Source organism: Coturnix japonica, chromosome 2 (assembly GCF_054131305.1).
Source record: "Coturnix japonica strain WE chromosome 2, WE-NBRP24, whole genome shotgun sequence".
Taxonomy (NCBI): Eukaryota; Metazoa; Chordata; class Aves; order Galliformes; family Phasianidae; genus Coturnix; species Coturnix japonica.
The window spans coordinates 3,843,106-3,866,715 of NC_140664.1; the positions used below are offsets into that span (position 1 = coordinate 3,843,106).

The 23,610-nt window shown below is 37.5% G+C and overlaps 1 protein-coding gene across 8 annotated transcripts in view; it reads left to right on the forward strand.

The window, feature by feature from the left end:
- The window catches only part of TRAPPC9 (trafficking protein particle complex subunit 9), a 411,991-nt gene that overhangs the window by 131,904 nt on the left and 256,477 nt on the right, over nucleotides 1-23,610 (forward strand). For all 8 annotated transcript variants that reach the window (XM_085539279.1, XM_085539281.1, XM_085539277.1 and 5 more), the window contains one exon: nucleotides 7,264-7,374. In XM_085539279.1, the coding sequence (XP_085395405.1) occupies nucleotides 7,264-7,374 (111 nt within the window). The remainder of the gene's footprint in view (nucleotides 1-7,263; nucleotides 7,375-23,610) is intronic.

Genomic DNA, 23,610 nt, shown 5'->3' on the forward strand with positions numbered 1-23,610 from the left:
AATGCAGGAACGTTTGTTTTTTTGATTCTCAGTTGTCTCTGCCAATGTCTGAGGCCCAGTGAATATCAAATTTTGTACTTTTGGTTGCTCTTTTAAAAACTTGACTCAGATTTCCCATTGAGTTGCAGCTGAGGTTTCATTGCTTAAATTCTATTCTAGGCACTGAACTTCTTTTTGTTTAGTTATTATATGAGGCTCTGTTTTGTAACTTACCTTCTCAGCTGTCATTTCAGAATGAAAGTTAAAGTTGTTATCATTTTCTGGATTCTATTTTTTTTTCTTCTTTTTTTAACATTTTACCTCAATAAAAGTAAGAAACAGTAGCTTAATAGCTGCTGGGCTTAAAATTAAAGTGGAATATAAAACTCTGAGCACTCATTCTTCCCTTAGGTCTTTACTAGAAAATAAAACAAACAAAACCCGGGAAAATGTTAATGAAATCACTTTTTTCCCCCTCCAATGTAACATAAAGATTATGGTTTATGTAAAAGCCTTCCAGATGCAGGTGGTATTTCTTCTACTTGAGCAGACATACATGGGCGATAGCACGGAAATCGTTGGTTGTTGTTTGTTTGTTTACTTTTTTCCTGTGAGAGTGGGGGTTGATTTTGATTTGTTTTTGTTTGTTTAAGTATCTAGCCATAATTATGCCTTCCACTCATGCACAGGCTTTATAGATAGAAGTTTCATTAACTGCATCTTCACTGCGTGCTAAGATGCATTCCATTCTGACGAGAGATCCTTTTCACCTTTTGTCTGTGCTGGTCATTGGGGTGCCTCAGCTTGATGCATCCCTCGTTGTGCTAAAGTGTGAGCTCTGTTGCATCATTTTGATTCAGACTCCAGCCCTCCTGTCAGAAGAGGTGATGTTCTGTCAGTTAGCAGCCGTATTCTGCTCCAAGGAGTTCCAGTGAGTATCATTGTATGCTCATTGAGCTGCCAAAAGGACTGATGGAAAAGACTCATGCTTGGAAGTTGTTTGCCTCTGGTCATGTCACTGTAATCCTTGATTTGCTTATTTGTCTTTGAAAGGAAATTATTATCCTGTGATTAGTAATCAAAATTGTAATAAGATGGGCTCTGTGTGCAATGTAGGGTACTTTTTTTTCTTCTCGTCCCTTGCCATTATGTCATCTATATAAAAATAAATGAGAACCATCTCCAAAGGCTGGAAAATGTGGATTTGTAGATGAAGTCCACCCACAGTGAAACCAGGATACTGCATTGCCTTTTGGGTAAGGCTTGGTCTTACCCTTCCATTCTCCAAATCCAAGATGATGAGCAAATTTTCTTAATTTTCTTAAGACAGACAAATTTTCTGGTGATCTTAAAACCACCTGGCAGCTTCAGCTGCACATCTTCTTTGGCAAGAGCAGAGGCTGAGACTCTGTTCTTGTAGCTGAGTCAGGTTAAAAAAGAAAAGAAGCAACATGGCCGGTCTGACACTGTGAAGTCAAAAAGTGCCAGTTCTCCTAACTGTAGATTCATTCCCTTTTGTGGCATTAATGTATTTCATTTAATGAAATGATGTAGTACTGTTAACAAGACATCAGTCCATAGTAATGCCTGCAATGTGTTCCTAGTCTAAGATCTATCAGTACTTTGGGTCGTTTCAGTATATAATTTTTCCAACTTGGGCTTCACTTAATCCTGAAAAAGAAAGTTCTTGTTTGCATGGAGAGTTCTCAGGAGATCCTCTGCTGGATGGGCAGAAGTTTGGGCCTTAATGAAACCAGGAATGATTTCCAAAACTTTCAGTTCCTGTTTCCATGATTGCCCATGTTTTCAGTACAATTAATTGCAGTTTACACCCTGCAGGAGCCAGGTTTGGGTTAGAAATCCTGCTCATCACTCACCAATGATAGAAGAGTAAATAGCATGATTTTTCAGCCATGTTCTAACAAACGTTTTGGCTATACAGTCAAGATGTTATTTAGTATTTTCTGAAACACTTGCATTTCTGTAACGGAATTTTTAAGTAAGTGTTCATACTTAATATGTTCAGAATGAGAATCAACTATCTGCTGCCAAGCAGCAATTTCTGACCTTATGGTTTTCAATCTTTCAGTGCTCAAATGCCAGAGATTTTTGAAGGGAAACCTCATTCAGTTGGCCACCTGAAGATCAGTCGTAGTTTGTTGTGAAGAAGGCCAAGCTACAACCTGTTTAAATTGACTTGGTATCTCCACAGTGTTCAATTCACTCTTATATTAAAAAAACAAGGCAGTTGAAAAAAAACAACAAACCAGGCTAATTCAGTTTCATTCAATTTCAAGTAAAGCCTTTTTGATTGATTAGACTGATTAACCATTCATAAAAAACTGACATGGAGTGGGTTTAGTAACTATTTCTCAAGACTGGAAGTCTTTCTAGACTACATTCTTTATTTAAATTCACACCATTGAGCTGATGATACATTTTAATGAGTAAGAACTCATGACAGAGAGGAGTTTAGGTCCAGTGGTTAAATCATCTTGCTAACCCCAAACCCTGCTAACTATACATGTTGCAGCGGGTTCATGGAAGCACAGCAGATAGTAGCTTGCAGACTGGGGGCATTGATTTTTGAGATCAAAATGTTAAATACGTAGAGTTTGGCACATGAAGATGTGAGAACATAAATCTGCCAGTATTTATAGATGTGCTGGGAATATTTAGCATGAATGAGAACGTTTACAACTAGGAAGAGTTAGATGTGGACAATTCTTAGAATATGTGAAAAAGCCTTTTTAACAGTGAGAGATGCAGATTTCTGAGTTAATAATCTAAGGTGGAAAGATTCATCTATAGAGAATTTAGTAAAAATTAAATGGAACTAAGGAGACTATTCAAAACAAAGGAGAAAAACAGAGATGCTTAGGATCTAGAATTTATATTCTAACTTCCTGTTTTTCTGTGCTAGATGAAGAGGCTGTGCTTGTTGGTGGATTTGGGGGAGTTAGGTTGAATTCCAGCCTGCAGTTGCCTATTGTTATTTCCAAGTGCTTCTCTAGTCTCTCTATCTGGCATTGTTTTAAACAGGGATATCGAGTATGACCATTTAAAAGAAGCAAACAAAAATGTGGGTGTGAAAATGCTCCTTCATTTCAGTTGATGGCAAACTGAGCTGAGTCAGGATGCTGATAACTTGCCAAAAGCCCTCTGAGTGTTTCTTGTTTAAACTGAGTTTAGAACAAAGCTAGAAACCGAGCTGCAATGAGATTATCCACTACAGTGAGCTGTCATTAGAGTGTGATAGCTGCATCTGGTTTTTAATATCGTGTTAAATATTACTGAAGTATATCCTCTGATGTCATTTCAGAGTAGGTCGGAATACAGTACCCCTGAAAGAAACTTCTAGATCACAGTGTAATTGCCTCTTGTCTGAGGTCCCATGGCCCCACTTATTTCTGTAATCCTAACAGACACTGTAAGGCTTTTAATACATGGTTCGATTCATCATGTCACTGACTTCTCTTTGTGTTATATCCCGAGTTCTGTAACAGAAGATAATAGAAATTAATTTATGCAATAAATCTCCAAGACATCGTAGAATTAAAAATAAATAAATCTTATCTTTTAGAGTTTGAAATAAGTACTGACTTAATTGGGCACGTTATTTTGAGACCTTTACGCTATATTTCATCCAACTGAAAACATCTTTCTAACTGTAGATTTTGCCTGCAGTGCCTCATGAGATACAGCCCTTCATGGTACTTGTAAAATAAAGCCTTGCACGTGAAATATGTGGTGGGTTCTTCTAAGGGAAACACAAGAGACAAACAAGGGAGATAATTGAAAGGGAAACTGTTTGCACAATTTGACTTATAGTGTTTTTCCAGGCTTTGAAACTGCTTGTTTCAAAGCAGCAAGATGGGAACCAAAGTGAAATCCTCTCAAGAACTTAACCCACAGCCTGTATACATTCATCTTTGTTTAAACTGATCTCTTAATGCAGTGCAATAATGTGTACATCATTCTGTTCAGAAAATAAACATGTTTCCAACTTCTGGTGTGGTTTGCTGGGTAGTTTTAAATACAACTTCCCAGGAAAATGAGGTTTGTATGATCACTCTAGGTAAATTCTGGCTATTTTCTCCCAGTGGCTTACCCTGTACAGCCCTCCCCAATCCACTGAATATTTAGTGTAAGATATTACCTGGTGGTAGCTTGTTAAAAGGAGAAGAAATTTAGTACAGTTTAGTAAAATAAGTTTTAAATAAGTTTTAAATGAAGTTTTAAGTTTTAAATAAACTTTAGGACAGTTTAGTAAAATAAGAAGAAATTGAGTAAATGTTGCATAGTCCTTCCCAGTTCCTAAAAACAGAGGCTTATGGCTGCTTTTCTTCAGCCAAAAAGATTGGTAGATGGCTATGGTCTGTAATAAAATCATCTTTGGATCTATTTATTAGTATGAGTGTTCAGATTGGTTTGGTTTTTTTTTTAATAAGCTTACACCCTTCTCAAAAAACCTCATTCACCTGACGTGGAGGCAGTGGCTGATGGTCTCAGCTTTTCTCAATTGCCTTGAAATCCTTAAAACAATATGACATTTGAAATTTTTTTCTGGTACAGAGCTTAGTTCAAACAACAGATTACTGACTTAAACCGTATGCAGCAGTTCAGCAAATTCATGCTGGAATTCCTTTATCGCCGTTGTGTAAATATGATTTACTTCCAAAATCTCATTCACTGACACTGAAGTCAGTCATTTCCTTCCTGTCTTTCAAAAAATGGCCTTCTGTAAGTTTATCTGTAGTGAAAATTGACACAAAGGGGGGAATTAGGCTTTCTTACTGATTCTTTGTTTTCCTGGAACTTTCCTTTCTCACCTGCTTGTAGCTCAGCTTCATCAGTTCTACACAGTCCTACTGCTTATGACAGGGCAGAAAATAAAGAGAAAAATAAAGTTTTTTTTTTCCACCTTCCAGATCTTAAGTAAATTGCTCTTTAGCAACTTGAAGTCTTTGGTTTCCCCCCCCCGTTTATTGTAGTATTACATATAATTTTCCAGAGTTTGTATTTCATCTTATTTCCAGTATTTAAAGCTTGTTTAATTTCTTGTATTTTTGTAACCTGAAATTGTCTGCTACAGGGCTCATCCCATTCCCAGCAGTGAGATGGAAGCCAGGCTTGCTTTCTCACTTTCTCGTTCCTTGCTGGTAAGAGGTTAGCTACTGCCTCTCACAGTCATTCCTTTTATGTGAGCTTTATAGGCAGGGAGTTACTGCTAGAAGCTGTGGCTCCTTATTTGTTCAAAATTCATGAGTTTTGACATGTTTGCTTCAGGCACTCAGCTACCTTTGTGCATTATCTATATTCAGTATTCACTGGAATTTTACCCGAAAAGAGCAAAAACCCTTAAAAATACCAAAAAAGAACCTCTACCTTCTCTCTCCCACCTTTCCTTTCTGCTTTTCCTTAGAGGCATGGTGCTGCCCCCAGGCAGTGCTCACTTGTAGCTCAGTTCCTGGTTGCATGTGGTCTTGCAGTCACTTGGGACTATACCCCATACTTATAAGAATGTCCCGTCTCAGGGTTCAGCATGGCAGCAGTGCGGTTCCTGCTGTATGTGCCCTGGAAATGCTCTCTCTTGATATTCAGAGAAGAATTGCATTACACACCTGAGGAAAAGTGGAAGATCAGCTCTTACACTCTTGCATTGTCAGAGCTTAATTACCTCGGGAATGTCTGGTGTTGAATTGAAATTCCTATGCAGTAGAAGTGTACTTGGTTACCTGAGGCTCTCAACTGTATCTTACAGAGTTTTAATGTGTGTTACTTGAAAGATGTCTCTGACAACCCTTATCTTACCACTGTGTTTCTCTTTCTTCCCTTTTGAGAACTTCTGATTTCATATGAGCTCCCTCTCAAGTTACTCAGAGATGTTGTGGATGCCCCATCCCTGGAGGTGTTCAAAGCCAGGTTGCATGGTGCCCTGGGCAGCCTGACCTGGTGGGTGGCAGCCCTGCCCATGGCATGGACTTGGAGCTAGGTGATTTTTGAAGTCCCATACCGTGTTTCTCTGGTTCTACACTAAGTTAAAGCTGCTGCTGAATTTTATTTCTAGCATCCAATACAAGTCGCTTTTCCCTGTTTAGTGTCTGTGCTACCAATTACATGGGTTGCAGTGATCTGTAATCTTTGTACAGTGGCTATTCTGTTTTATTCTGTAATTCCCAGTGATGTCACCCAAAGTTGGTATAAATACGTCTCAACTTCAGAGTCATTTATAGTTAAGGATAAATTATAGTGATGCTTATGGCTGAGATATTTTCCTTAATTAAGTAGCTTCTGAGGAAGTTTTGAATTTCAGAGTGGACTGATAAAGCATTATCAGAGCTGTCTGATTGCATTTGTCATTTCCTATCTGATTCTCTGATTTTTTTTTTGCTTCTCCTGAATTACATTATAATCTTCATTCGATGTTCCTGTTTATACATCGTTTCACAAAGAAGAAAAGTTTAAAAATAAGGCTAAAAATTTACAGTAAGGCTTTCTTTTCTGTAGCTCTATCAATATTGTTTCCGAAGGTAACCAAAAGCACTCAGTATATTCCCAATATATTCCCAATGAAAGCATCTAGGGAAATTTGGATTTGAAAGACAGTAGCTGGTTAATATAAGACCTTTTGTTAGTCCTGTGTGTTCCTTTCTGTAAGAAGGGACAAAGTTGTCTCTCCTAGAGTAGCTGGCATAATGGAGAAAGCCAACATTTCTCCAGCCTATGGGCAGAGTGGGTCCGGAGGAGGCCATGAAGGTGATCTGAGGGCTGGAGTACCTTCTCTACAAGAGCGGGATGAGAGAACTAAGGCTTTTCAGCCTGGAGAGGGCTCCAAGGAGAACCTGTAGTGGCCCTTCAGTACCTGAAGGGGACCTACAGGAAAGCTGGGGAGGAGCTTTTTATAAGGGCAGGTAGTGACACAACTAGGAATATGGGTTTAAATTGGAGGAAGATAGATTTAGACTAGACAGTAGGAAGAAATTCTTTACTGTGAGGGTGGTGAGACACTGGAGAAGGTTGCCCAGGGCTATTGTAGATGTTCCCTCCCTTCTGTCAGGTTTCAGTTCTTTTAAAATGAGGATATTTAACTAAAAGAGTAAGATATTGGTATAAATATAAGGTATCAAGTATCTGTGTGTGAATATGTGTATATTTGAAAGCAATATGTATGCAAGCATATGTATTTATGTTTATCCAGATATCTTTATTCAGATATGTGTATGATTGTTCTGTGGTGTGTTATTGACGTTGTGATTCCCATTTTTTCCCCTGCCTGAACAGCACCCGGCAATGTCATCTACTTCTTGATATCTTCAATTCGACAGAGCATGAGTTGACCATCAGTGCTAGGAACAACGAAGATTTAATTCTGCATGCTGGAGAATGTCAGCGGTAAGTCCTTTCATATTTTGAGGGCCCTGTTTTAAAGCATTATATTTATTTCTACCCTGCTGTTATTATTCGGGGCTTGTTTTTCTTTTAAGAATTGTAAAGCTGGCAGAGAACATGTATATATGTACGCATATATTTTAATGTGTGTTATTGAGTTCTCATACTTTCTCAATTTAATTTCTTTGGCTTTGAATCTAGGGAAGGATAAAATATAAAAGAGTTGGTTGTGAAGTAGGTGTGTGGATATAACACTGACCCAACTAGCTTAGTTGTGTTCTCAGTAAATATTTTAATATGATTTTCTTGTGCGCTGAACATAGTTCTGCTGCTGTTAAAACCAGAACCCAATAGATCATTGTCCTTTCCCAATTTGAAATGATCTTTTCTCCATGTAGTTCCCCAGACTTTTTGTCTGTTTTTGTAGAAACCGAAATGGAATAGAGAAAGATGAAATTGCAGAATAAGCAATGACAATTTCTGTAGTAAAAATATTCTACAATTAAGTAGTCTCTTGTGTGTGTTGTATCTCCCAACCCTACTGGGGTGATGTAATGGCTATTTTGTGCCTAACTACATCATGGAACGCTTATTTAACATATTGTGTCTGAATGGAATTTCTACAACTGACTGTACCCTAGATATTCTGTTGCTTGGTTTTTCTCCTTCAGATGATCATTTTTTGCATAGATAACATCGTTTTCATCTTGAAAAGATCAACAATGAGAAAAGAGATGTTTCAGTTTGGTCATAGACTTTGGGAGAGTTCTCGTACATCATACGATTGATAAGCATTTAAAGAGAAATACTTCAATGTATTCAAATTTCAGCCTGAACATTATGTTGAATTAGAAAAACATAAATTGCAAGACAAGCAATTGTAAGAAGCAAGTACAAAGTATGTAGTGATATCAGTAATATCATGATAAAGGGTGTTGTCTCAAGGTTGAATTTTCTTTCTGAAGAAGTGGACAAAAATGGTGGTAACAAGCAGTGCTTCTTCCTTTTCTATTTCTTTTTCAGGAAGAATTTACCCTTTTCTTTTCAGAAAATCAGACAAAATACTTACCAAAATGTGCATTTCATATCTGTATTCATTGTATTTTTGCGTATGAATTTGCTACTCAGTTTTTGGGACAATATGTAATAAGCAGGAATGAAGTTACAAATAACTTTTTATGATTACTTTGCATCTCTTTGTTGAATTGCTTTTGCTTTCCTATGGGTTTAATAATTGAAGTTTACATATCCTGAAATCATTACATTTTAATGGATAAAATCTCTTTGAGTAAGTCTTTTGAAACAGTCAGTTTCAGTGGATTTTGTAGCTCTGGGAAGAATTTAAGCCTTTTAAGGATATTGATTTTAATCTTTATGCAAAATATTTTATTCTTTTATTTGTGTTTAGGAATCGCAGAGAGTTTTCTACCACTTCTAAACCCATTTGTTATTTATTTCTTGAATGACAAGCAGTTTAACTTGTAACTATAAGACTATACATATATAACTAATATCTATATGTAACTGTATATATAGCTCCTACCTTACTGGGAGGTTTAGTTTTTAATCTAGTGAATCTTCTGCAGAGACTTGGATGGAACATACACTGAGCCTTAAAATCAGCCAACTCTTTCTACCATAGAGGTTTAGATAATTTCACAAAAGACAAGATCAGAAATCTTCCCCTTTTCTGTGGCACGAGGTCTTTCTTTCATAATGTAGAACTGTCATTCACACGGGCTTCCTTATCAAATGTTTCTGGTCCAGCTGTCCAGAATGTTTTTCACTAAGACCTACTATTCCTGCTTGTTTTCATCTCATGGCATCAGTTGTTTTTTAATTTGAGGAATATTTGAGGTGAAGCTGTTCATTAAAGTTCTTTTTTCCCTCCTGCCCTGTACCTTCCGGGTTCCTTCTTCAATCTTTATGTTTTCTTCATTCTACTTTTATTTAAATTGTAACCTTTCCTCCAGCTCTTACTTTGGTTACTTGTGGTTCCTTTTGTAATTTACTCTCCCTCCATTCATCACCATCATTTTGAAATCTCCTGTCCTGACAAAGAGTAGATGCTGGGTAATTGTTTTCTTCATCCCTGTTCTCATTGCTAGAGATTGTGTTTATCATATTTTCTGCCAGCAAACCTAGAAGAAGAAGAATGTTTCATCCTGCTTACTGCTTGCCTCTTTACTTCCTCTGGATATTTAGAAACTAAAATAACTTGGAAGTCTCTCATGTGTTCCTGTATTATGGAGCAGGAGTTTTCTTATGAAAGCTATTGGAAATTCCAGTCTTCCGATAGTCTTCTAGACTAGTAGAGCTTTCCATCTGTGAAACAGTTTATTGCACTGTCAGCTGTACATGATTGAGGGAACTTTGCTGTAAATTAGAAATATTTCCGATATAATCAGCAGTGAAACTGATATTGTTTATCACAGTGATGTGGGATTCAACAGATTGTTCAGAATAAGAGGAGTATAGGAGGCAGCTCTTGCACAGGATTGCATTATGCACATTAACAAAGATGTGTTGCTAGTAGCAATGATTTTAGTTCATTGAAAAACAGGTATGGTAATTATTGTGTTTCGTACTTGATTATCAAACCATTAAAATGAAGTTTCACGACAACCCTTATTGGTCTGTATATCACTTCATAATTCATGGTAGTAGTTGTTACTGCATTATGTGCCCCAGGATATCTCATTTTGTACTGCATACCATACCTTTACATCTCCATTCTGTGCACAGTGTGTGTGTCAGTGAGGAGAGGCAAACATCATAATCTGTGGAAGATTAACAAGGTAGTGATCTGAGCTGCTGAATCCTCTCCTCTGTCTTTGTGGTACAACACAGCTGAGTTTTCTGAGTCCTTAATGTTTACATGACTTCACAGTTAGTAACTGCAAATGTGACACTGTTAGATGCAGGTCTGTTTTGGCCTCGGTGTGAGGACCATAAAGTTCAGTGCTTTTAACTGCAAGGGAACAGAGCTGGCCAAAGAGTTGAATAGTGAAGAACAAACAGGACCTTGATAAAAGCAAGCTGGAAAAACGGGTCAAATATTGCCAGCCATGGAGGAGCTGCAAAGGATCCGGCAGCTTCTTCACCAGGTACATGAAAGAAATTATAAGTTTTTGAGAATTATATTCCCCCATGTATAATAAGTACCCCCAAGCTTTTGAATAGGTGTATGACTGGTACATTCAATCATAAATGAGGATGTTCTCTTATGGCCATTCAAATGACAGAGGCTTCAGGAAAAATAAGGTTATGTTAAAAATTCTTTGTATGGGTACTTAACGAAGGGCAGTGACTACTGCTTATTTAACTACACTGCTTAATTGGGCTGTGAAGTCTGTGAATATCTGATTAGACCTAATTGGCTAACTGTTGAATTTGCAGCAGTGACTGGTTGTCAGATTTGTGTTAAATACTTGCTGTCTTTTTTAATAACTGTTTTATAATAAAGGTATGCTAAGCTAAACGGGAGTGTTGTATACTGAAATTTCTTCAATACTAATTAGCAACGCACAGATTAATTTCAAAATTTGCCCCTTTCCAGAGGGTAGGAGAGCTTAAAGCTTCTTCACCCCATCAACAGTAAGTTCCCTCGGTATTCATTGTCTTGTAGGTATAAATCATGATAGCTATTAATCGTAGCTACCGTACCAGTTTTAATTTGTGCTTTTGTTTGTGAGAGGACACATTGTCTGTATCAGAGATTAATTATTTATTACTTCCACTGTTGTTTTGGTTTGTTTGTTTTTTTTGGTTTTTTTTCTAAAGACAAAGTCATGGTGGTGAAACTTTTGTATGTTGTCATTAAGAGAAACTGAAATTTTCAGTTTCTCTGAGTCTTCATGTTAAATACATGGAAAGTTGAAAGTTTTTTAGGGAACATCAAACTGATTTAAAAAAAACAAACCAGACAAATCAATGTATTAATATGCTACATCATTTTGGACTTATAATTGGCTATTCTTAACAGAGAAATTGGAAAGAAAATGTGTGTATATATAGGGAGGCTTTGTGTGCTTATCACTGGTCAGATCCACTTTTTATGTTTTTTGTAAGGACTTAGAAGTCGAAGATGTTATGGATAAGATCTACAGAAATGGTAGATAATAAACAGAAATATGAAGAAGGAAAGAGAAATAAGGGGAATAATAAAGAGAAACTTAGATTTGGGTTGCTTTACAGTTCAAGCTCTCATGGACTCTCTTCTGTTGAAGGGATCTGCTTGTTTGGTAAAGTGCAGGAATACAGTGGTTGAGCAACCAGTGATTTTGGATGGTTTTGGATCCTCAGTGTGGGTGATGCAAAAAACCCAGAATGCTGTAGGAGAATTGAACAGGCAAATAGAAATTTGGAGCGATAAGTGAGAATTATTCATTCAATCCTGGTCATGTGTTTGAAAATGGGATTGTGTGATGGAAGTTGCAGACAGATAACTGATCAAAACAATGTAGACCTTGAGTTTGGTTTGGTATTTGCAGTAGAAATTAACAGAAAATATTAATGTGTTATACGAAGCTGGGGACAGAGAAGGGCTCTTGTTTAATTATTGAGGGAGGTGAAACAGCAGGTGAGAGCCAAAGTGGAGGCAAAGGTCCTGACTTCTTCTGAGGTGTCCTTTGCTGAATGGCTCAAGACCAGTCAATAATTGCAGGACTTTCTAGCAGGAAGAACTTTTCAAGTGCTGTGGCCCTGCATTTGATGATAACAAAACAAATGCCCCTTGCAGGCTTTAACAGCAGTAAATGTGGCTAGCTGCTTGTTCATCTCTCTTTTCCCTGCCGAGTGCCTTTTATTCTATATATAGTGTATTTCTGTAGGCAATGAGCAAGAGAATCTCTTTTCTGTGATTTACATTTGAATTCAGCGTTTCTTTTTCTATCAAAAATATAATAATTTGGAACACAGATAAACCTTTCCTCAAATTATTGATGTGGAAACTGCTATTCTTAGGTAGATTCTCTTCTTTTTTTTTAGCTCCAGGATTTTTTTTTTCCCTTCTCTCCTTCAGCTTTGTCTGCATAACTCTGACATTATTGACTGTATCAGCTGGAGGATGCTGTGCTGGGTGGGCAATTCCTCATAAGGTTTTTTCCTCTTCCTCAAAAGTAGGTATAAGCAGTTTTATAGCTCTTCTAAATCACGGGTGACTTACCAGCTGGATGTAGCCTGCATGGCAGTTTTTCACTGAATATTGACTTGACCTTAGAAGACCCAATTTGCAATGTTTCTAATATTTTGTGTAGGCAAGTACGGGACAAATGTGAGCACGAGCCAAGTTTGTCTCTGACAGAATTTATTAAACATAATAAAGTATAGCTTAAGCAAAGCTAGATGAGTTGGCTCCTATACAGAATATTTCATAGATGTTAGTACACATTTGCTATCCTAGTGTTGGATCTGGAAGTCACTCCAAATCTGATGTGATTTAAGGGACAAACAAAGACGGGTACATGGTGTGCTGGTCATAGGAAATGCAGGGTTCAACAGCTGTCTTGAAAAGAAGACAAAGTAATTGATTTCAGAATTGAGATTTAGACTTTTTTTGTAAGGGACTTTTTCAGAAGAGGAGTCAAGCCTGTTCCTTCCTTCATTTCTTTAACACCCAGGGGAAAAATTCTTTGTATATTGAACTGTGGATGCTAGACACTGAGAAACAGATTTTGTTCCTTAGTAATGAGCAGTCTGAAGTGGAAGCATTACACAAAGTGCATACCTATTAAAAATTGACTGAAATGATAGTACTTTTTGGTTTGTTTTTCATTTATGTACAAGATAGTTGGTAAGAAAAGGGAGGAATGCGAGAAAATTTGTAAGTTCTTCTTTTGTCAGATAACAGTGGATCAACAAGTGAATCAGGAAACAAATGCTGCTTCCTGAAAGAAATCATAGTGTAAATCAAATTTTGCTTGCACTTAATTTGCACATATTGATGCCTTTGGGTCTTTATTGTGGTTTTAGGATAATGTTGGGATAACATTCCACTTTGATGGAAAAAAAAAATGCACACTGAAGGTTGACTGTTATCAGTGTCTCACTGCACATTAGTTCCCTCATTAAATGAAAAAACAGGAGGAAATATGTAGGTGGAAAATTTGAGGATGGGTAAAATTTGCTCATTGGTAAACTCTACTCATTACTCCCAAAGCCACCAGTGTTTCACTGTTCTTACATGTTCTTACATGCCTACATGCTCATATGAGTGGGCCCCTCTCTTACCCTCCCTCGTCCTGTAAGACTTTGTCCTACCAACATCCTTGTTCACACTGTCAATAGAAGGGTAAACATTTGGGTGCAGGTACAGCTGGTTTTCTCCAATATTTGTAGATAAGTAGACTAATTCAGCTGACAGCGTGCTGTGTTTAGGAGAGCTTGCTGTGTTTTGCTGCTGTTGTGACTGCATTAATTAGGTGAAGGAAGATTGTTTTGAATAGCTAACAGTTAGTCTGGTTTAATGGCCAGAGGATTTATTAAAGCTACACTTCAGTATTGCATGGATTTGGCTTTCTGCCTGCTCTCTGATCTTCTGTTAAAGATCACGATGGTGCTGTGTAGGCTTCCTGAAGTTGGAAATGAATACATGCAATTCCTATTAATTTATTTTAGATGATCAAAAGTGTAATTAAGATAGTTGTTTTATGAGTCTTTCCTTCAAAGAGGAAAGTCATTTAAAATTAGCGCTTCAGTAGTTTGAATTAATTTGTGATTCCTGACATCCATTTCCTTCTTCCTTCATTAGAATAAAAAAATTGCTAAGACACCAGTGATCTGAAGAAGTCTGAATGATGCCATATAAATGCTGTGGTATATAAAGCTTTTTTTTTTTTTTTTTTTTTAACAACACTTTCATTCTACAGTCATAGGGATGTTTTTAGAAGTTTGAAATAGAGTCTTTCTTTTTTTCCTTCTGATGCTGTTATGCCAGGATCAGAGACAGAAAGCTGAATCCTTCTTTGGAATAGTGTCAGGAGTTATCTGTTCCACATTTCTCTTAAAAAAATACTGTATTCGGGTAAATCAGCATGCTATGTGTTACCCTACCCTTGCACACAGAGTTACTCTACATAGCACTCTTTTCTCACTCCACTGAAAAATACATACTGCTTTAAGAAAGAAGGTTAATTTAAGACAAAACAGCTGTCATGTTTGTGTCATAGCATTGGCTTACCCTGATAGCTCCATTGAATTGAAGTAACATTAGGAAACTTGATGTTTTGGTTACCAGGTTCAAATGCATTAATTTCATGTATTGTCAGCTTCAGTTTTAATCTTTGTAGGACAAAACCACCTTTGGCAATCTTTGGAGAAGCAGGGAGGGGTATGGTGTGAAGTCCATAATCTTTCCTGGATTAGACCACTTTATCTCTCCCCTGCAGCCCACTCTTTCACTGGCTGGATCTTCCCAAGGAAGAGTTTCACTATGCTGCCTTGGTATGCTCTTGGTCAACACCACACCATTCTCAGCACATTTGCTCCTTTTTGGAAAATGCATGTTGCTTGTAATTTGTTTCCTTATAGTGGACATGTATGGCAAAAACAAAGAATTCTGCTCTCGCTTAGGGATTTTAAATGATAGTAGTCGGCTTTCAAATTAAATCATAGAAGCAATTCAATTTTCTGGCCTTCAGAAGGAGCTTTACTAGAGGTAGAGAATACCAACGTGCTCTGATTTCTGTCTAGTGATGTAGGTGTGTTTATAGCCTTCATATCTTCAATTTTAAAATTACTCCTTGTCTTACATAGTGCTTTCAAGCTATGAAGGATGCTAACTTGTAAACATTCCAGATTAAACATGTTGAGTTATGAGGACACACCCCTAGGGATGAGGGTGACATGTAGGGAAGAAGGTTAAATACTGATTTCTTTCAGTTTTTATTGGTGTACATCTGCACTGAATAAGTGTGCTGAATTGAGAACGATTAAACGCGCTTTTACACAGGGAAGTTGTAGCTCATAAATCCATTCATGTTCTGTTAAATCATTAAGTTTGTGTGTAAGGAAGATTTAATGTAATTATTGACATATGACAGTGGTCCTCATGATAGAGGATCTGAACCACTGTGGGATAAAAAGGGAGAGTTATTAATTGGTTAAGAGAAAGGTGACAGTAGAGTGAATAATCACATTTTTATTGTAGAAATAAAGTCATCAGTGGAGTCCTGGAGTTCGTGCTGCTCAGCCCCTTTGAAAACTGTTTGGGAAAAGGAGTGGGAAGTAGGCAGATGCCACAGTAGTAAATTGTGGGCTGTAATTTGGGGAGCCAGCTGTGGGGAGTTCCAGAAGAATGGGATAGTAAAATAGGAGCTGCCATATTAATAATGCCGAAGTGGATATAAGGTGGAAAAGTGATCGAAAATTGATATACTGCATAGTTTCAAATAGGCAAGATGAGCACTGGTCTGTCTTCTAACTTTTAGGAACTGGGTGTGGATTACAAGACATACATGAAAACATCTGTTCAGTTTTCAGTTGAATAAAAAACAGCCATCTTATTAGGAAGGTGGAGTGGTGGGGCACAGGAACAGGCTGCCCTGAGAAGCTGTTGATTCCACATCCCTGGAGGCGTTCAAGGCCGGGTGGGATGTGGCCCTTGGCAGCCTGAGCTGGTGAGTAGCAACCCTGCCCATGTCAGGTCATTGGGAGCGGTTGGGCTTTAAGGTCCCTTCCAACCCAATCCATCCTATGATACTTTTGTACAAACATTGTACCAACACATGGAAGGACATTTTCAGTCCTCTGTTACAATTTCGCCAAATGAAAAGGCGGTACTTCAGGACCATTTAAGATGAAAGGAAACCCTATGTTAAGAAAAGTATGTATGAATAAAATTAACAGTTAAAAATATAATACCAGGTATGTACTGTCTTCATTTTGCCTAATCTAGTGTGCGCATGTTATTATCTTGTATCCTCAGCACTCTCCCTGTCATGAGCATAAATGCTTCTAATTCCCTGTAATACACTGATTTTTCAAATAGCACAGTAATGCCAAGGCCTTCATTTCATAGTTGTCATTTTCTTCTTTGATTTGTCTTCTGAAATTACATTTTTTTTAAAATCCAGAATGCCTTTGTGTTACACAATAATGTTTCATCACCATTTTTAATACTACGTTTTTGTGGGGGCTTGACAAACAGTGAACTTCACTGTATTGTTTTGTTTCTTTCTTTACACCTTATAAACTTTCCAGCGCTTTTTATTGAGATATAACAGCAGTTCTTCAGCTTAATTTCATATTTCAGAAAGATAAAACTTTTTGAAGTTTGTTTGTCTTTTGAGGATCAAATTCTTGTCTTGGATGGTTGTTCTTGATTTGAAATATGTCTCAAAGCATTCATAGTATCCAACAAGTGAATGGGTGGAAATTCCATGTGGTCTCACAATGATCTCAGGTTGTTGAATACGTCTACGTGGATCAACCTGGTGGTTCATTGGTTAATGACGTCTGTCATGGTCAGGATTACATCCCAATTATGGATGGGATCAAGGTTTTATTGTCTGTTGTAAAAGCTGGCAAGGTCATCAGGTGGAAACTGATCTCTTGATTCTTGTTTTCACAAATGAAATTATTTAATGGAATCATAGAATTGCTTGAATTGGAAGGGACCCATAAAGGTCATCTGGTCCAACAGCCCTACAATGAACAGGGGACACCTACAGATAAGTCAGGTCACTCAGAGCCCCGTCCAGCCTTCAGTTCTTCGTGAGAGTTTTGCTATGTCCACCCTGAAGGTGTGGAGGGTTCCCACACTTGAAACTTGGTAACTCATAGAGTTTGACCATAGAATTTGCTTTAATGTGTCTGTGCATGCCTTTAGTAGAGTTAAAAGAATTGTTCTTTTAGAAGAATCTTTTTCTTTTAGAAAAAAGATTTTTTTTTCTCTCTCACTTATTACAGCTTCACAGTTTACCGGGTCATCTGTATTTTTTCCTGGAGTGTTTGTCTTTTTTGTGTGCGTTCGAATTGTAATGCATGTCAATTCCTCAGAGCACATGGCAGCATCTAATAATAGAAGCATGTGTAGTAAAAACCTGACCAAGGATGCATCTCAGCTAAAACCTTTCCCTTTGACTAATGAGGACCCAACCTCTCAGCTGTACCTACTGATTGCCCAAGTTTCCTTCCAGAATCTTTGTTCTCAGCCTTTCCTTTTGTATCAAAAAGGTGTTAATGAGTTGTACAACTCCCAGTGAGTTGGCAGGGCTTAAGCAGCTTCAAGGAGATCTAACACCTGCTAATACCAGTGTGAAAGCTTGGCTGCTGGTTGCCAGGATCACATTTAACCTTTTAACCTATCTGAATCACAAACTGCCTTTGATCTGTTCTTTTTTTTTTACCTGGAGTTTACCTGGAGAATGAATTTTGTATTTAATTTGGAAGTTTAAAGTAGAAAAGCTGCCTATTTGTGATTGATAAAGGTGATCAAGTGCAGTGTATTCACAGAATGGCCTGGGTTGAAAAGGACCACAGCGACCATCGAGTTTCAACCCTCCTGCTATGTGCAGGGTCACCAGTCACCAGATCAGACTGCCCAGAGCCACATCCAGCCTGGCCTTGAATGCCTCCACAAGCACTTTAATAATTAATTTGTAATAATAATTCATTCATAGCAATTTCTGAGCTTTTACTCAAGTCCTTCTAATGGGATTCTTCTGTTTCATAAAGGTTCGGTTCAGAATAGAAGCTGAGTTAGGAGGAAAATTCATGTGGCATAGGAAAGAAAGTTGTAGGAAACATTGCTACACTAAGAGTGAGGGTAAAAGTAATGAATGGCAGTGAATGAAACCAGCTGCATCCCACTGATCTTAGCATACATGAAATACCACATTGAGCTGGCCCAGGTTTTTAGAATGGTAGCAGGTTTGAACAAGCTTTTCCATCCTCTGCCACAGATAGCAGTGCTATATACAGAGGAGCTGGGGCTCAGCACAATTCAATGTTGTTTCACAGTCCTGAAAAATACATAATTGAGCACCCTGATGTGAACTGTGTTATTTGTGGGAATAGCTAGAAATAAGTGGAGACTCATCTGAGACAAGGGTGGCAGTGACAGCCCAGGCTTGTGATTGTTTCTCATGGATATTAGAAGTGCAAGTGGGCCTTGTGAACAACAACAAAAAAGAGAAACATCTGTTATTCAGCCTGTTCACACTGAATACTTGTTTGTTTGTATTTGGGAACGAATACCAAAGGGAAATCTGGGATATTTTCTAACTGGTAAACTATACTGTGTAAAAATAACAGATGAGCACTGGGTTGTCAAAGAAGGCAGTTCTTGAAGTTTGATAGCGTCTGCTTCTTGCACACAAAGAGATAGTATTGTTCTTGTTGTGAGTCCTGTGGTTGTATCTTTTCAGATACCTGAATGAAGTGTTTCATGGCCTTTCTGCTTTGTACAAGTTGAGAGCTAATTTTATTTTGTAAAAAAAAAAAAAAAATAGCCAAAATGTGGGTTATGGCCATAAGTGTTATCTGTTCAATATGAGTAAAGCTTACACCCAGGTCTTAACAGTTTAGTGACTGAAGAAGTGCTAAGAGCATACAAAATTGAAGACGTGTACTAAAGCTGCTTGGGCAGCGTTTTATTTTCCCACTGCTCTTTGTGAAAAGGGGGCTGGGAAGCAAACAGCTTCTGTAAATAGCCTGCCAGGCTACTGCTGCATCCAGTTCCTTCTGTGACAGATACTGCATTTCTCATTAATGTTACCTTGCAAGTGCCTCTGGTTGCCATAGTAACTATCTCTGAGCCCTATACCTTAAATTTATCCTGACAAAGGTTATTGTGGCAATTCTTACTAATTGAGGTTTTTTGTTTTTTTTGTTTGTTTGTTTTGTGCTTTATTTCTGCTGCTATTTTTAGTACATCATCCCCTCCCCCTGTATTTCAGTTACAGATCCTAAGTGGAACGAATGGGCAGAATGACTGCTGAGGAAATTCTTTCAGGGCAGTGCAAATGGGCAGCTCAACTCCACAGTTTGTTCTTCTGTTCTTGGTCAGAAGAATTTGAGTCATAACACTCAGTAATCACTCAAATGTTATCTGTTTTGTCCATCAATATCTTAATGTTTATTGATATATTTTGATATAAAACGATATGGGTGCTTTTAAACAAGGTTTTGTTTGGTGTGTGCAGATAACTAATGAATATTAGTCATGTTATTTATCATCAGGTATTACTACCAGCAGAGATATGAACAAAGAAACCGCATCCTGAAGAGCTGAAAAGTTACCTTAAAGCAAGACTCCAATAAATACAAATTGTACAATATGGAGAATTAGCCTTGTGCTCTCTTTGCACCTGGGACAGGGGAGTGTATGAATGCAGTTACCTGGCATATGCTGGTACAGAAGGTTGAATTAAGAAGTTCTGCATGAGCTGGTGATAGCATTATTTAATTTCCTGTAGGTGTTTTAGAGGACTACTGCTATAACATTTCCAATGGCTGAGTACTCTCAAATGTGATTGCGTGATTAACTTCAGTTACATTTTCCAGGCAAAGCAGTGGCCTGATCGGGAGTCCCAGCATATCCATTTAATGGGGATGGAGCATCAGAGAAGAAAAGTTGTAGGTAAAATCAGACGGATTGTCGAGCACTGCAGCTTCTGATAACATGGAAGGAATATTTCAGTTCTGCTGAAGAGCAAGAAATGCGATTAGTGCTGTGATAAGATACAGAAATGTAGCCATAAAGAAGGCAACACGATAAGAATTAATCAAACCATGCTCTGAGAGGACAGGGAGGGGTAGAGAATTCTAAACCCTTCAGTAAGCTGAAGGATTTGGGTACACATTCAGCCAGTTTCTTCATGGTGCAGCCAGCAGTCGTTTTGACTCCATTCTTTTGGGACGTAGGAAAAAGGCTCTGCCATCTTAAGCATTTTTCTCTTTATACATTAAACTTTGCAGTGTTAGTATTTTCATTTCAGTATTGATATAGGTCAGCAGTTAAGTCTAGGCATAGCAAGTTAGAAATGCTTATAGTTGATTTCTTCTGAAGTAATAAGGGTGATGCATTAAATTGCAGTGAAATATGTCCACTGGAAGTTCTTAGAATGGAAAAAAAAAACAAAACAACCCAGAATGTTTGGGAGTTGCATACATGCCTCAGAGGTTTTGCAGGGGTATGTTTCATTCAGCATTGCTTTTTGTGATGGATTAGTAGGACCAGACTCTAAATATAAAAGCAATACGGTAATCTCAGGAAGACTGGCATTGGCTTTCAGTATTTTTTTTAGTTCTCCATCTTCATCTTGAAGGATAAGCTTGAGAACAACTCTATGCTAATTGGATAGAAAGGATTTATATCTTATTTACGGGAAGTCTGGCTTTTGTATAATTTAAAATCAAGGTAACAGAGCTTTGTGTGATATGAAATGGATATTTTGTCACTGTGAAGCCGGTTCAGTGTGCTCCTGTGGAAACATCGTTCTCTTTTGTATGCATTAGATGCTTCAATTTCTGACACTGTTGAACTTACCTGTATTTCCCGATGTTCTTTATTGGTATGTCTGAACAGACTTCAGAACTGATACTTGCTCATTTTTGGAAATTTCACTCATTGAATATAACAGGTAGTGAACTTGAATTACAAAGTCCGTATCGCATGTTTTGGATCCATATGCTAACATGTGTTACAAAAGAGGTGTATGTTGTGATTTGGGGCCCAAGAGACAGACTGGTAAGAGATTTTCTGGCTGCCACTCAACAACAAAGTGCCAAGAGCAGAAACACAATCTGCCTTCCTGGGTTTGCCATAGCTGTTGCCTTTGAGTGCTGAAATGGCTGCCCTGGCAGCAGCTGAATGTCTACTGTGTACCTGAAGGTTGATATATGCAGTGATACCAAGAGCTGGGATGCATGAAGAGCAGCTTGAGGATTCCCAGCAGTTTTTACTTTAGTGGTCTGAAATGTAATGGATGATTGACAGTCACTTAAAAAATTACAGCTTTGCTCGAGACTTTTTATTCCTGTGGACAGACCTGAAAACGGCACGACCCTACTGGAAAATTGAAATTAAATCCAGAGTGAGGAAAACAGCACTCACATGTTGCCAGAATACCTGAAGATATTCAGCCATTTAAACCTAGTTTTTATGTAGCAAATTAGACTCATTTACTGTATAATTGAATTACTAGCCTTACACGTAGTGGAGAGTTTTTTTTCCTGTGTTGACCTCTCTGTTGTGCTGACAATCAGCTGTATTTTTTGTCCCATTTTTGCTCAGTTCTACCCAGCAATTTAGTGCCTCTATTTTGTTTGTAAACTCATGGCTGCGGTCTGTGTGTGTGTCTTCTCTCTGACACAAAATGATTCTGATCAGTAATAAGGATTTACTTTTGCTACTTCAGGAATTATAAAAGATTAAGGAATAATACAGAATTATTCAAAAATAAGAAAAATATCCATTTAAGTTTCAGCTCTGTACGTGTTCTCAGATCTTTCATTTTGGCATATAGAATGCATCTAATACATCATAGATTGTTTTTATGCAAAAAAAGTATTTTTGATACTCTATATTTTATATATTCTGTTATAGAATATAACACATCGTACTGAATTATGAACTTCATAAAATACTTCATGGTAAGATCGCTGTGTGTGGAATGCCATAGGAAAGAGGAAATGTCAGAAAGAAGTTGTAATATTAGTCTAGATTCTTGACTGATTCCAAACGTGTGACCTGGTTTTGGCTCTTCCCTTGGCCAAATGCTGGAGAGCCTCAATCAGTGTAGTCACAAAAGAAACTTGCAGTTGGTATGCAGGGAGAAAGATGTTTAGAAAGGATTTTTTCTTAGGAATGTAAGTTACTATATAACAAGTAAGGATTTAATACGATGTTCCAACATCTGTTTTGCAGACTGTATTAAGTCCTCGTTTCAGATAACTAAATGGACTTACAAACTGAATGGATTACTCACACATTCCGTTCGTTTCTTTGCCTTTTTGCCTTATGAATCCAATTTATGAATGATTCACGGTAAGAAGTTTGTGACAGCTCATGGAGGGTAATGGTCCAATAAAATTTGCCACAAAAATTAATTAGTTTGAAGCGACATGAAATTTTATTTTCGTCTATGAAAATATAAATCAGGATCTGATGTCAACTGAGCTCTTTGAATTTCTCTCTTTGCATTATTGATGACAGTAGATACAGTTTAAATACTCATGCTCCAATCTCTACATCATCTCATTAGCTCCACGCTGGACTCACTCCTGTAAGTCCATATGAGAATGGAAGTAGAGGAGAATAATTGTAGAAGGGTGATTGTAAAATTCATTTCACTTTTAAAATCTTTGTTACCGAGTTGATGGATTTTCTTTAAATCCAGAACACTTGAAAAGAGGCTGTAGTACAATACAGTAACAATAACATATCACTGCACCGAACACTACAGTAAGAACCCATAGTGAAACAGAAATGTTTTGAATTGGAAATCATTGTGGAGAATTAGAACTTCTCAGAGTGCTTCTAGTTATGCCTTGATTTGTATACATTGATTTGAACTGAAGATAGGGCATTTCTGTTTGGGAAATATTGAGTATTTAGGGGAAAAAAAATGGATTTCCTAATAAAAAAATCTTTGGATAGATTTACCTCTCACTAAAAGATTGCTTTCATTTTTCATGCTTATTACTTAAAATAAATGATTTGGAAAATCAGATGCAGAGTGTCAAAGTAAGTGTGATGTAAATAGCGTAATCGGTGGAGAAATGTGGTGGATTTTTGATGGCAGCTGTTGATTGTTGCAGCTTACATTTTGCATTCAGGAGTTGAAAGTGCTGTTAGTGTGTATGATACCTTTTTCAAACGAGTCAGTTGGAATTTGAGTCATATTTAACACATAGTATCTTATATAGAATGTTGTGGAGTTACTCTGTAGTGAAAAATGAAAAGCTGTGGTGTCTTTGGGCGAAGATAGAACATCCACTCGATGGATTGTAGTTTCTTCTTTCTCAATGAGTTTGCAAGTATTTTCTAGGGAAGACACAGTTTGTATGTTGTTATTTTCTAGGGAAAACACAGTTTGTGTGTTGTTAGTCATAAAATGTCTATATTTAGAAAGGAACAAATTGCCTGGAATTCCTCCTGCCCACATACGCTGATTATATTTGCCTTATCAGTAATTTTTGAAGGGCTCAGTTTTTCTTTTTCCAAACCTGTAATTTATTGTCAGTGTTTCCATTTCAACCCAGGAGTGCTCCAAATTTTGATTCTTGTTTATT